Source organism: Crinia signifera, chromosome 8 (genome assembly GCF_055691185.1).
Source record: "Crinia signifera chromosome 8, ASM5569118v1, whole genome shotgun sequence".
Classification (NCBI taxonomy): Eukaryota; Metazoa; Chordata; class Amphibia; order Anura; family Myobatrachidae; genus Crinia; species Crinia signifera.
In genome coordinates, this window is record NC_139224.1 from 105,167,544 (window position 1) to 105,182,355 (window position 14,812).

A 14,812-nucleotide genomic window follows, 5' to 3' on the forward strand; every position below is an offset into this window, starting at 1 on the left:
ACCCCATGTTTATATATATATATATATATATATATATATATATATATATATGTATATATATATATATATATATATATATATATATATATATATATATATATAAGAGACGGAGGGTTAGCACTCCCAATGATGAGTGAAACTCCAGCCGGTGCCGTCATATGTAGAAGCATAGAGACGTGGAGGATGAGGCACTCACCACTTAGATTCAAATAAAGGCAAACAGAGCCATAGGTATAACAACGTTTCAAATTTCTATTGAATTTGTCATCAGGTTACCTGATGACAAATTCAATAGAATTTTAAACGTTGTTATACCTATGGCTCTGTTTGCCTTTATTTAAATCTAAGTTGTGAGTGCCTCATCCTCCACGTCTCTCTCTCTCTCTCTCTCTCTCTCTCTCTATCTATCTATATATATAAATCAATTTACTTTGTTTTCACTGGCATACTCATGTTTTTATCCTATCTCCGCTTTCTTCTCTAAAAAACAAACCATTATTTTATTTTTACTTCTCTTTTGTCCAGGGTCCAACTGGAGAAACTGGTCCCATTGGGGAAAGAGGTCATCCAGGTCCACCTGGGCCACCAGGCGAGCAAGGGTTACCAGGTGCTGCAGGGAAAGAGGGTGCAAAGGTGTGTATATCACTTAGAGGTTATGTACCTGATACAAGTTTTTAAAGTGGTATACTTAATGACCATATAACTTTTTTATTTGACACTATTGGCTTGGACAGATCGCAACAGCAAGCAATCCTGTTTGTAGAGGGCATTAGGTGATTAAAGATTACTTGATCATGTGACATTCAGATCCAATTATCTTTTGTCTGCTTGACCTGGAACACCTATGTGTCTCCTAGTCGATGGTCAGGTTGGCTGTTTTATACTGCTTTCACATTGCAGAAATGGGTAATGACACGGTATTCTTAAATGGGACTTTAAAATGGGTCTGAGCCTTGAGACCTTTCACATTGCAGGTGAAAACCGTTTTAAAAATAATTTAATACCATTCAAACATTCAACCCGTTTAACCCCCAAGGGACACGTTTCAAGCCATTGAAATAGAGCTGTTCAAACTGCCAAAAAAAAGTCTTTAAAACGTGTAGGACTCTGCTTTTTAACCGTGTTGAAATACCGGTTAACTTTAACCGGTAATTCAACTCTGGCACTTTCACATTGCAGCCTTAAACGTTTTAAAATGGAAACAAACCGGCAATATACCGTTTTAAAAGTGCGATGTGAAAGGGGTTTCAGTCTGTTTTCCAGCCCTCTAAACATAAATATCCTACTGTTGTTGTGTTGTGACTATCTACTGTGCCTAGCATTAATAGCATATCATTTTATTTTATTTTTTTACAAACAGGGAGACCCAGGTCCTCAAGGAGTTTCTGGAAAAGACGGTCCACCGGGTCTACGCGGATTTTCCGGAGAGAGGGGTCTTCCTGGAGCTCAGGTAAGAAACCAGATCAGATCTGGCAATCTACATCTAGTATATCTGTATAAAGGTTTCAGAATATAGACAAATTTAGAGCCAGTACCATCTAAAGTAATTTGCCATGAGTTTGTTTCTGTGCATGGTACTACCTGTGGGAATGTTTTTTCTGCTTCTGTGTTCTGCTGCAGTCTTAAAATGACAAGGTCGATGATTTTGATGCTGGTAATTATTGGCCCTAGTGTGTTTGTGCGGTATATAATTTATACTGCAATTTACAGTGGATCAAATACTAATGTGAATGTTTAGAAATGGTCTCTGTATTGTGCTACATTATAATGTGGCACTTTATAAATAAAAACAATTTTGTACAAGGTCCCACGTAAATGATCAATTTAAAAATTTTTTGATGTATTAAAATAAAATCTATAAAATGTATAAATAAAATCTACTTTTATAAGGGTTCGTATGTTATTCAATAAGGCACTTTCCCTAACATTGCCGCAGTGTTCAAAATATGCACTAAACTAAAGCAACCATTGGAGCACTTGTTTGTCTTAATTCCCCTAGACATAAAACAGCTACTGTAGTTAGAACCTGAATGCATTGTTAGTAAATGAGACCTTAAAAGTACAATACCAACCAAAGCTGACTTCTACGTTCTGTAAATAATCAGCTGATATAATCTAGGTCACAGCCATAGAGAATGTTAAATACCCTTGATACAGTATATATTGTAACATGGAGAGACACACCTGGTGCTCTTACACCTGTGCATATACAAAAATACACTATCTGTGGACCATTGCAACCATCTATGGCAGGCACAGAATGCCCACGACCACTGGTGTCAGTGGAATTGTATTCCCCCCCTAGTTTCCTTCCAGTAACACCCATGAAAATTGTTTGGACACAGATATTCATGCAGTTACGATCTCAGTTCCAAAGCAGTAACATAGTAACCTAGTAGTTTAGGTTGAAAGAAGACTTACATCCATCAAGTTCAAGCTTCATCCCATTTGGATTTTCTTCCACTTTGGGCTTAATTTTGTGAAGTTTCTGAAGTTTGTATCCAATAAATGCTTGTCCAATCTTACTTTAAATGTATTTATTGTGTCTACCGACACCACTTCTTCTGGAAGAGAGATCCATACTTTTTCTGCCATGACCATAAAAAAGCCTTTCTTTTGGAGGGTATGAAATCTTTTCTCCTTCAGCTATTTCCGCTGTTCTACAGTCCTTTGACACCATACCAGATAAAAATGATTTACCAAAAATGTAATACAGAGGATTTGCTAACTCATCCATCAGTTGCATTAGAACCCTGGGATGCATGTGAATTGCCTTTTCCAAGTTGATTCTAAAAAATAAGTATGGGTCAGTAAATGACATTAATACCATCATATTCAAACTATCAAGAGATCTACCAAACACATGTATTAGTAGGGTGACCACATTTGTGAGTGTGTCAATGCCTTGACCTGGGCCCTCAGCATGAGCCATGTGTGTTGTGTGACCACATTATCTTAGATGTGTACCCACCCCTTAGATTCCCAGGCCCCAGAAAGGATCAGGTACTTGTACATTCTCGCTTCACCTTAGTGCCTGGATAATTTTCTAGCAATTCCTGAGTATTTTGCTTTGAAAACCAAAATAGCAGTGAAGAAACACTATTTGCAGTTCTGCATAAAATAAAATCAATCAAACTGTTGTACACAATATACTGTAGTCAGTGTTTAAATATGATAATGAACATCCAGTTCTTTATTATATTTAAACATGGACTATGTTATAAACTGTTTCTCCCCTTTGTGACAAGTCTTCATGCTAGGAGGTAGCTGTTTAATTAAACTTACACAGTGTAAGTGACAGGTTTCCAGGTTCTGCAGAAATTATCTCAAACAAAGGAGAAGGCCAAACTCAAACAAAGGAGAAGGCCATTGATTCATTCATAGCAACTTAACGACTGGCACTTCATCTTCTTAGTTACATAATAAATACTGTATGTCTGATGTTGCTTCAGCTGTATGTTAAGTTACAATGTATTAAAAAAAATGAAATCATGAAGATAGAACATTTTTTATATAGAAAGTTTATAAAAATATATGCATTAATATCCGTTGGTGTCTTTTTCGAGAACAACTATTGAATGGGAGCAATTATTACATACATGTGAATCTTTACATGTGTGGTTGGCCCTATGGCTAATACAGTACATTACAGCATATTCAAAATTAACCTGTTCACAAAGTTGTCAACATACATTCACATATATTGCTTTAGCAACAGACATGATGGTGTTAGCCAGTTAAAGGGTAACCTGGGAAAGCAAAGCTTTTATACAATAGTATAAGTGAGCAGGGGGTTTAGCCTTATTTAAAATAAATGTTCCCATTTTCATAGCTCAGATAAGGAGCCATTTATTTTGTAATAATTCTTCTATGTTCTAGTGAAAATATAATTTTACTTTATTTCAGGGTGCTGCAGGCTTGAAAGGTGGAGAAGGGCCACAGGGGCCTCCAGGTCCTATTGTAAGTATCCCTTCTCTCTATGTCTATTTCCTTAGATGAAATCAACCAAGTGTAAACATTATATAATATTGACATTATCCTTATCCTATACCAGTGATTCTCAAACTTTTTGGAATCACAGAACCCTAGACTATCTGATTTATTTTAACAGCACCCCTCAGCCAAAAGCTTCTCATTGGCAAATTTAGAAAAACTTATTCAATTACTTAATATGTGTTTATACTGTATGTCAGGGGTCCTCAAACTATTTTGCGGTGGGACCCCATCAGACAATAAAAATAAATTACAGGACCCCCAGCAAGTTACCGCAGAAGGTCATCACATCACATGTGTAGTCAGCAGACAGCACATACATGGCAGCATTGTGGAGGCACAGAATGATGGGAGGAGTGTAAAAGAACAGACAATTCAACAGATATTTCAGAGTCCTTGAATCACTGACTGAGATTAGAAAAGTCATCAGCCTGATGGTCAGCAACATGGAGTCGCGACCCCATTCTGAGAAGGTCGGGACCCACTTTGGTGTCAGGACGCACAGTTTGAGAACCGCTGCTGTATGTCATCCTTAGGTTCAGTTATGTGGTGTTGGACAGGAACATATTTTATGATGGGAAGCCACAGCACTGTTTTTTTCCTATAGCATTGCCCATAATTAATTTGAATTAGTCATGGACCACTGACCAAGAGGTGCCAGTTCCCTAAAGTATGCAGGTTGCCACAGCACCCACTTTAAAGCATTAGACACAGTATTGCTGCAACTATTTATAAGCCTTTGTTTGTCTCACATATATTGTTAAAAACATGGTTCTTAAAGCCATTAAAAAGCTGACCTTATAAAAAAATAATGAATGTGAATGGAACTGTACATATGTGCCAATTTCATCCTCACAAGGAACCATCACCAGCATGAGTGCTCAGTACAATATAATGGACTTCTCTGGGAGCGCTCATGTAGCACTTAGTACACTAGGCTTCAAGAGGACACTCTGAATGTTCTGTTAGAGCACCAGGATTGTCAACACTTTTAATGGACACATTTTTCAATGCCTCCTACACTAATAATACAGGAAATAAAGTCACCTTTTTTTGTGTGTTTCTATTAAATTATATATATATATATATATATATATATATATATATATATATATATATATATATCTCTATCAGAAGGTACTTAAAGTTTGGGAAAGGATAAAGGGGGTCATTCATGTTTGTTCGGTCCTGCGTGTATTTGCACGCAGGACCGATGTTGCGTGTCTGCGCTTGTGCAGGAGGGTTTCTGCGCATGTGCAGACATATGGTGCGTGCACCCACGGTGAACTTTCGGTTCGCCGGCTGCACGCACCCATGACGGAGTCCAGGGGGCGGAGATGGGCGGGGGGCGCCGGGCTGCCCTATTACCATATGGGAACGCCCAGCGTTCCATGGGCGTTCCCATGAGAATGCTGGGCGTTCTCATGGTAATGAGGCAGTGATGCAGGTGCGGGGGGGGGGGGGGGGCGGGTAGCTGACATATCCGGCTGGCCATATCCGCGCCAGCGTGCACTCATATGTAAGTAACTTAAAAGACACTTATATATGCGTGCACGCAACACACCATTCAATGGTCGGAGACCATCGAAAGATGTGGGTGGTTACCCGAGGCATGCGAATGGATGTTTATGCAAAACATCCATTCGCAGCCTGTGCGGGCGAACCCGCACTTCGAGGGGGCAGAGGGTGGGAGTCCATTCACCGGGCGGGGTTTGGTGGACTCGCAAGGCTGCAAAATCGCAGCCTTGCGAATCAACCAGAATAAACCCCAAAATCAGGTACTCACTAATCAGTGTCATTTTTGCAAACACAGCCTGAAAAATGCAAGCTGGAAGCTGATTAACCAGTTGCCAACAGCAGTAGTGCTGCCTATACACATGCCCACACCAGTTGCCGACATTAGTAGCACTGCCTATACACATACTCACACCAGTTGCCGACATTAGTAGCGCTGCGTAACCATATGCCAACACCAGTTGCCGACATTAGTAGTGCTGCTTATAAACATACTCACACCAGTTGCCGAAATTAGTAGCGCTGCGTAACCATATGCCAACACCAGTTGCCGACATTAGTAGCACTGCCTATATAAATATGCCCACACCAGTTGCTGACATTAGTAGCGCTGCCTATACACGTGCCCACACCAGTTCCCAACAGTAGTATTCGAGTGCCAACACTAGTTGCCGACTTTAGTAGCCCTGCCTATACAAATATGCCCACATCAGATACCAACAGAAGAAGCACTGCCTATACACGTGCCCACACCAGTTGCCGACATTAGTACCGCTGCCTACACATGTGCCCACACAAGTTGCCGACATTATTAGTGCTGCCTATACACATGCCCACATCAGTTGCCGACATAGTTCACTCACACTTTAGTCTTCTCCTGGCAGCTCATCCTCTCCTGTGTCTTCAGTCTTGATCCCTCATAGCTCCACCCCTTCTGTCCTGTGTAGCCCCGCACCTCCATCCGTGTAGCCCCGCCCCCTCTGACCATGCAGCCACACCCCTTCGTCCATGTAGCCCCACCCCTGCTAACCCCACAGGGTTAGCAGGGGTGGGGCTACATGGGCGAAGGGGGCGTGGGGCTACACGGGCATGCTCCTGAGGACGGTGAATACACCGAAACGGCCGTCGGGCATCAGTGGCTTGACAGTGGACCACCATGCATGTGCCATCTGACTGCGGTAACCCTCTATATGGACTGTAATTTTTGTGTCTGAAGATTATCATCCATAGTGTGTCCAGCTTTGTATTTCACGCTTTTTCTCAAGATATAAAAATCTTTTTTTTTTTCTTTTGAACTGGATGTGCTGGCTTCCTTGTTTATTCTAACTTATCCTTATGTGGCCTGGGCACTCTGATGCTGCTCTATTAAGTGTGCAAACTGCCTGGACTCTATATATATTTATATATATATACAATACCAGTTAGGTCAGCACTCACATATACATGTATAATGCTGCCACAAATACTGTATACAGTCTAGTTCGAAGCAAGAAATCAATCAATCATACGGTAGTGCAGAAGCTTCTATATAATTATTTTTATAGTTTTTAAATAAATGTCTTGATTATAAGTAAATATAGCGGTCACAATATAGACCACCACCATATTTCAATTTTTTTTCTTGAAATGTAAACAATTTAAATTTAGTCGTAACCGGAAATGGTAGAAAGGTAAAAGCAAAAACGGAAAAATAACATATATTTCATAGTTATTGGGAATAAGTAATGGGCAATGGAGGTAAAATAAGCCTTGAAGGTTAATATAAACAGTTCCTACAGGTGTGCATTGTGTTGATTACTTGACTACAAACCACCTGTCTCGATTTAAGCAGTGTTGGGACAGACTGTTATTACACCTCTGAATCATTCTTTGAACAATATTGCAATGCAGGAAGTATTGTATCACTATTGTAATGGTGAGAAAAAGGCAATTAACAAAGAAAGACAGACCATTATACCGTAACTCTATAAAGTGAAGGTCTTTCCTTTAGAGAAATTGCAAAAAAATAGACAATGAGACCGCGCACACAGTTTCCGACACCAAGGGTTCTGGTAGACGCAAAGCCATAACAGAATCAGAAGACAAGATTATGGGAGTGAGACACCTCACATGAAAACAACTTTAAACACAGATTGAAACTGGTCAAAGTAGGCTTTTAACAGCGAAGAGAAATCTTTAGCTGCAAGTTTGAGGGACAATAAAAAAGGCAGTTCTACAATAAGAAAGGAGGCTTGCCTGGGCCATGAAGCACCGCCAGCGGACTACCAAAGAATAGAAGAAGGTCTTGTCAATAATTCAAAATTGTAAATCTTTGGCTCATCGCAGAAGTAAGCAGGAAGGACTGCGGATCTTTTGTTGGATGATGACTTGCACAGAGTGACTGGCAACTTAAGATAAGAGGACTACTATAGTATTTTGAAACACCAAGCAATTCCATCTGGTCTATGCATGGTTGGTCAAGAGTTCAACAGAAAGATAATAATTCAGAACATGCCTCCCGACTAAGCAAGAACTACCTTTAAAGAATAGAATAAGATGGTAACCCTCAAGCCATGACATTGCCATCACTTAAGCTGAATTGGAATGAACTGGAAAGAAGGGTGAAAGCAAAGTACTCTATTATTGCAACACATTCGTGGAAACTTCTGCAACAGGTTTAGGAATAGAATAAATAGAATGCAACAAGTGTTCTCAGCAGTGCGGCATGTGCTGTCCACGTCCCCTGACCGATGATGTCATGATGGTACCGGGGTCACTGTCACTAATAAGTGCAGTACTGGGTGCTAGCCTGGAGAGTCTAAAAGACACGCCAGTTGGTAATGTAGCAGAGCTGGTCCCTGCTAGTCAGATGAAGTGACCTTGGGGCAGTAACAGTGCCTCCCAGACAGTACTGTGCAGCGGCAGCTGCTCACACAGGCCTAGTTTCGGCTCTGGTGTCCAACATTTATATCTGCAAAAGATGGATACTTCGATCATTAAAATATTTTGGCTACATTTTGTTAGACAACATTTTTTAATGGTTTATATTTACCTCCAATATTTGAATTGTCCTATGTTTTAAATTAACAGTAGATCGAGACTTTAAACCACCTAAATTTCAATGAACACTGGAAAAATGTCCTATAGTGACCTGTAGCTTATACAATACAAAACATTATGTTCCTGGATCACCTCAATTAATGTTATATATTTAGACTTTAGCCTAGGGCAGAGGTTCCCAAGCTGTGTACCGTGGCACCCTGGGGTGCCTTGGGACACTTGCAGGGGTGCCTTGGACTGGTGGTTCAGGACCAATTAAAAAATTTTAGATGAATGTAATGGGCAAAACCAGTGCTTGTCACTGCCAATCCTAACATATGTGGACAAAGAGAAGTGAATCTGGCCCCTCAAAACATAACGACCCTAAAGATGACATACAGTATAAACTAATTTTCCTTATACTTAAAATAAAAAAGTTTTTGTCTAGGGGTGTTGTAAAAGAAATTCAGATTTATTAGTGTGCCATAATTCCAAAAGTTTGGGAACCTCTGGCCTAGGGTATACATTTTGACGCACACACACACACACACACACACACACACACACACACACACGTATGACCACTTGACGCTGTTGTTATGGTCTTTATTGAGTCCGGAGTGTCGCCATCCCTATTTGCATATATATGTTCTAGTGCTATTACGGGAAGGCTAAAGATAGGAGATCATAGTCTGGTGCTAGCCTAGCTGTGTACCATAAGTTGCAACTCATTGAATTTGCAATTGCACTGTGCAGTGGGGGAAGAAAAGCTACAAATATCTTACAATGTTCACAACATACATATAATTTGTTTTTGACCATTAAGTGATTCTTGTTTTCTGTTCTGTAGGGTTCTGCTGGAGAAAGAGGAGCAGCAGGCACAGCTGGGCCAATTGGTCTTCCTGGAAGACCTGGACCTCAAGGCCCACCAGGACCAGCAGGAGAGAAGGGAGCACCAGTGAGTATGCACTGTATTAGGATGGAAGTCTATGTCCTCATCTTATACCCATCTGTACTAAAAAAAAAACAATCTAGAACATAAGAGGAGCAATATTGATGCATCATAATTATCTGTGATGTACGCAGCTGCGACACATTACAGAAAATGGAATCACCCAGTAGGGACATGTAAAATTGAATTAAAATGTTTTTCTTTTTTTTTTAATAACTCCATAATAATGATAATCCAATATTCACCAGTCTATATACTTTTTACTCCATATTTACTTTATGACACCTTCATAACCCTTATACAATTTTTTTTAGATTAGGACGGACAAGATATAATTTTGGCAACCCGTAAATTGCTGCAAGTTGCACCCACAGGGACAGCTGAGTAATCCTTCACTAAACCAGTCTGATGCAGTGGTTAAAAACAGTAGTAATGCAGGTATCTTACCTGCTGGATCTATACAGTAGAAGGCTGGAGAGTACATGATTTGTTAGTCGTTGTAGTTCGCATGGTGCAGAATGTAGGGGCAGTACATCGCTTGGGCATCTAAGTGGTGATGGTACAGCATAGATAAACAACCCTTGTGGCTGTAGCAGGAGATCAGGGTGTATAGCTGACAAACTTGCTGTGAGTGCCTCGTGGGTCCTAGTGCCCGCTGGCACTGTAATGTGTATTGGAGGTTGTACAGAGCCTTGCTCTATCAACAGCATTACCTTGTGCATCTCAAATGTTTGGGAGGGTATGAGCCACCCCTTTGCTCCACACGTTACCGCACCTTTGCTTATTACAAACTGATAGAGCAACACGCAAGTAATGTAGCATGTGTATACTTTGTGCTAAACAGTTAAAAAAAAAATACAGCTAGAGAAATGGTTTATTCAAAGACAATGATCTACTTTGCAGACCTGAATAAAAGCTAAATAAATGTTTACAGATTATTAAAAGTAGATGAGCGTATGTCTGAAAACACAAAAGCCAGTTGCCTTTGCTCACAGATTTGTCCTTCATGCTGCTCTCTCTGTAAGTCCCAGCTCTCGGGGACCTTTGTTTTGTGTTTTAGCTTGAGACTTGCAGTTATTAGATTATGCAATCCAAACAAGTCTAGAAGGAGCTTAAAAAGCCTGCAGGCAGAAAAACTGCACAATTGTTATTCAAAAAGAGCGTCAGTAGGTGACACACAATTTGTTATAGCAATTGCACCTTCTGAGAGCTCAAACATTATTGTACCCTCTGGCTCGCAATAAGGTTATAGAACTAAGAAATGTGTTGCATTAATTAGTGGTTTGAATGTAATGTCTGTGAGATCTGGGATGCAGTGTATTAGCATAGACATAAGCCAGCACTACAATGTACATCAGAATTAATGGCAAATACTGTACCACTACTGTACATAGCACAGTGATGATGAATATGGAGTACATGTATAGATAAAATAATATGTTACATTTCTGCAGTCAGTACAATAATAAAAAAGCAATACACTTATATATTGGTGTGGCAGGAAAAAGTAAAGCCTTGACACGCTTGGCGTTAAAATGAATGGTGATGCTCATTTTAAATCTTGTGAGCGATATTGCTCATTATATGTTGTGTTATTGGTGTGGTATTGCTGAACCCCACGTACATGGTGGCAATGTAAGCGGGACGCGGGTAGGTGCTTAGCCCGGGAAGGAGCAGAGCGTACTTACCTCTGTTCCCCTCCGGCGAGCAGCTTCCCCTTTGCAGTCCAGTGGCAGGTGTGGCCTAGGCGTGGCGGAGGGTGCGGATGGTGGTTCAGTGGCAGAATTCTCACCCGCCATGCTGGAGGCCCACACCAAGTGCGGCACCCACCGCTGGACTGCAAAGGGGGCGCCGCTCACCAAAGGGGGACAGAGGTAAGTAGATCTGCTCCTTCCCCGGGCCAGGCACCCACACATGTTCCTGCTTACATTGCCATCATGCACACCCACTATCAGCTAATCAGTTGTTTCTGATCATAGTCTCCCACGAAAAGTACATTAGTTGGGTTAAGTAATTTTTCATACCTAAACCCGATAATTCTGGATGTGAACAGTGTTTAAAATCAATGGGCGCCCAAACAATTATTCATTTGTTTCTTATATAGTGCAGCATATTCCATTGTGCTTTACAATTGCAACAGTTGCGTCCTGTATAAAGTGATGGGCGATATGCAATTATTGACTCCCATTAAACAATTGAATTGCCCTCACTGAATCAAAGGGGTTGATGGGGTGTTTATAGTGTCATGGCAGGAAGTCCTCACTGCAATACTGTAAAGGCCCCCATACACTAGGGCGACTTGTCCTTAGGACAAGTCGCCCCCGACTTCCCCCTGAGCTTGATTAGATTGGCACTTGATGTGCCATTTTTTACATGTGATAAATCGTCTCGATTTATCACATGTAAAAAACCCGGGGAGCAGGGGGGGGGGGGGGCTACAGAGGTGGGAGCTGGTGGGAGCAGGGGACGCTGCGGGGGACACGTCTGTGTCCCCCGCTGCTGGGGACGCTGCGGGGGACAGCGTCTGTGCGGCGAGGCGGTAGAGGGAGCAGGGGGGCTGGGGACGCTGCGGGGGACACGTCTGTGTCCCCCACTGCTGGGGACGCTGCAGGGGACAGCGTCTGTGCGGCGAGGCGGTAGAGGGAGCAGGGGGGGCTGGGGACGCTGCGGGGGACACAGGCGGCATAGAGCCGGGCAGGGGGAGCCGGCGGGAGCTGTCAGTACCAGAAAAAAAAGCCTATACAATGAATGGGCAGCCTGTGATTGGCTGAGCGCTCTCTCAGCCAATTGCTGACTGGCTGAGAGAGCGCTCAGCCAATCACAGGCCACCCATGCATTGTATGGTCTTTTTTTTTTATTCAATACTGACAGCTCTTGCCGGCTCCCCCTGCCCGGCTCTATGCCGCCTGTGTCCCCCCGCAGCGTCTCCAGCCCCCCCTGCTCCCTCTACCGCCTCGCCGCCCCACTAGGTCCCAAGTCGGGTGGTCGGACGTGCAGCAGGTCCGACCACCCGACGCAGATCCGATGCGCACAAGACCGCGCATCGGATCTGAGGGGACATCAAAACTAGCCGATTTTGGTCCGATTTCGGCCAGATCCGACTGATCTGGCTGAAATCTGACCAAAATCGGCTAGTGTATGGGGGCCTTAATACTCAAGGCTGGGAAGTGACTGACATATGATTCCAGAACTGGCCTGTTATGCATCTGTCTGGATTTACTTAATGGTATTATGTTGACAAATCCATTCAATCTTTGCCATTTCCTCGCATCAGTATGTAGTGTGTGACAGATAATGATAGGGCTTTATGAAAATGGATGGTATACTGATTATTCTGACTACTATTTTGATTTATCATAATGATGGATGTGTCCCGGTGACAGGAAAATGAGAGCATCCTTTACAGCCACTAATGTATTACATTGAGCTGAGCTCCATGTAAATCATAGTACACCCGCAGAGAATAATTTATATGCTTAGGAATAAAGTAAATACACAGTAAACATGAAGTTTGTGAGGTTTCTGGTGACTCATTTCAAGCACTGGGAAATGGCCACTTGGCCAACATAACAGCAAATATTCATTAGCTTTCAGAATCAGATTTATTGGCCAGGTATAGTTGCGTATACTAGGAATTTAGTTTGGATTGCTGTACAACAGCCGGTAAGGTAACAGTTCAACAGTGACAGTACAGATATACATAACACATACAGGTATACGCTAGATGTACCCTGGGGTTTATAGACGCAGGGAACACATACCTGCCGTGCTGCACAACACCTAGGCAGCCATCAGTAGAACTCTGGTCGTTGCAACAGCCAGGTAGGTAAAAATATTAGCAGAGACAGTACAGTTATCGCACACGGGAACATATATTTGCTGAGCAGCACAGCGCGTATGCAGCCATCAGCAGTGCCACTGGTCGTTGCAACAGCCAGGTAGGTAACAGATAAGCACAGACAGTACAAATATACATAACACATACAGGTATACCCTGGGGAGGGTGATGGACATGTACAGGGGAGACACAGGGAACATATACCCACCAAACTGCACATCTTTACATACTGTATTAACATGTAGCACACATGTAAGGCACTTTTTAATAATACCAGGAATTATTTCACTAATTTCTTCCTGAATCTGGAACTAGTTATAATAATTTGAAGTGATTCAAAAATACCGGTGCTGGTACTGCATAGTGCTGAGTACCCAAAGATGACAACCACTGTACAAAATGGAATGAAAAAGTAATTATGTGTATACAGCAGAGGCCTCCCTGTGCCCTGTGACACCTGTTCTAAATCAAGAACTCCTTGTGTGCACCAGCAAGAGTAACAGAGGGGCATATTTATTAAGCCTGGTGAAGTGATAACGTGACTGTTGGTAATGCACCCGCCAATCAGCTCCCAACTGTCACTTTCAACCCCAACCTATAGCATGATAGCTGGAGCTGATTGGCCTGTGATAAAGTACCACCCACTTCCCCAGGCTTAGTAAATCTGCCCCTGAGTCATGAATTGTGTAGTATACACAGAAAGAGCTGTTGCAATAGTAACAATTATATATGCAAGCTCGCAATGACAAGCATAAGTACTGCATACTGTATGTGATGATTGCATGTTTTAACGTGGCTGTATTGTTTGCACCTTTTGTCCTTTTTATTAGATTTAGTTAGATCTATTAGTCAGTTATTATTTTGACATTAGAAGTAGGTAAACCTTTGTGGGTCAATGAACATCTTTTGTTATACAGTGAAGTTTATATTTGGATATTGATCACTTTATGTGAAGATCTCTGACATTCTTTTCCAATTAATTTTAGGGAGAGAAAGGACCTCAGGGACCAGCTGGACGAGATGGAATACAAGGACCTGTGGGACTTCCGGGTCCTGCCGGCCCTCAAGGACCACCTGGTGAAGATGGTGACAAGGTGATGACAATGGGCAGACAGACATTTTAGACAGGATTTCCTTGGTATCAACTAACATGTAACTAATAAGCTATTATTTTATTTCAGAACAACCTAATATTGTATTAGTCAAGTAATTGCATTAATATCACTTATATTAATTATCATATATTGATTAATCATTGATTGTTCTTTTAGTTCCCAATCTGCCCCTGTGTACTATGTGGCCGATTCATTCCTTTTCGTTTGGGTCCGAATTCGGCCCCTTCCCCGATGTTCATGGTTATATACATGCGCAAACCCCAGGAGCGAGCGGCTTTGGCGAGTTTTACACTTGCCGAGCCGTTCGCTCCAGGAATGGGGGTGGGCAGGGGGAGGCAGCAGAGGACCACCCAGCATTTTATGGGCATCACCCCAAAAAAT

At 42.0% G+C, this 14,812-nt stretch overlaps 1 protein-coding gene across 2 annotated transcripts in view; it reads left to right on the plus strand.

Moving 5' to 3' along the window:
• Positions 1-14,812, plus strand: part of COL11A1 (collagen type XI alpha 1 chain) — a 211,714-nt gene that overhangs the window by 147,828 nt on the left and 49,074 nt on the right. For both annotated transcript variants that reach the window (XM_083156920.1, XM_083156921.1), the window contains 5 exons: positions 526-633; positions 1,361-1,450; positions 3,907-3,960; positions 9,377-9,484; positions 14,303-14,410. In XM_083156920.1, the coding sequence (XP_083013046.1) occupies positions 526-633; positions 1,361-1,450; positions 3,907-3,960; positions 9,377-9,484; positions 14,303-14,410 (468 nt within the window). The remainder of the gene's footprint in view (positions 1-525; positions 634-1,360; positions 1,451-3,906; positions 3,961-9,376; positions 9,485-14,302; positions 14,411-14,812) is intronic.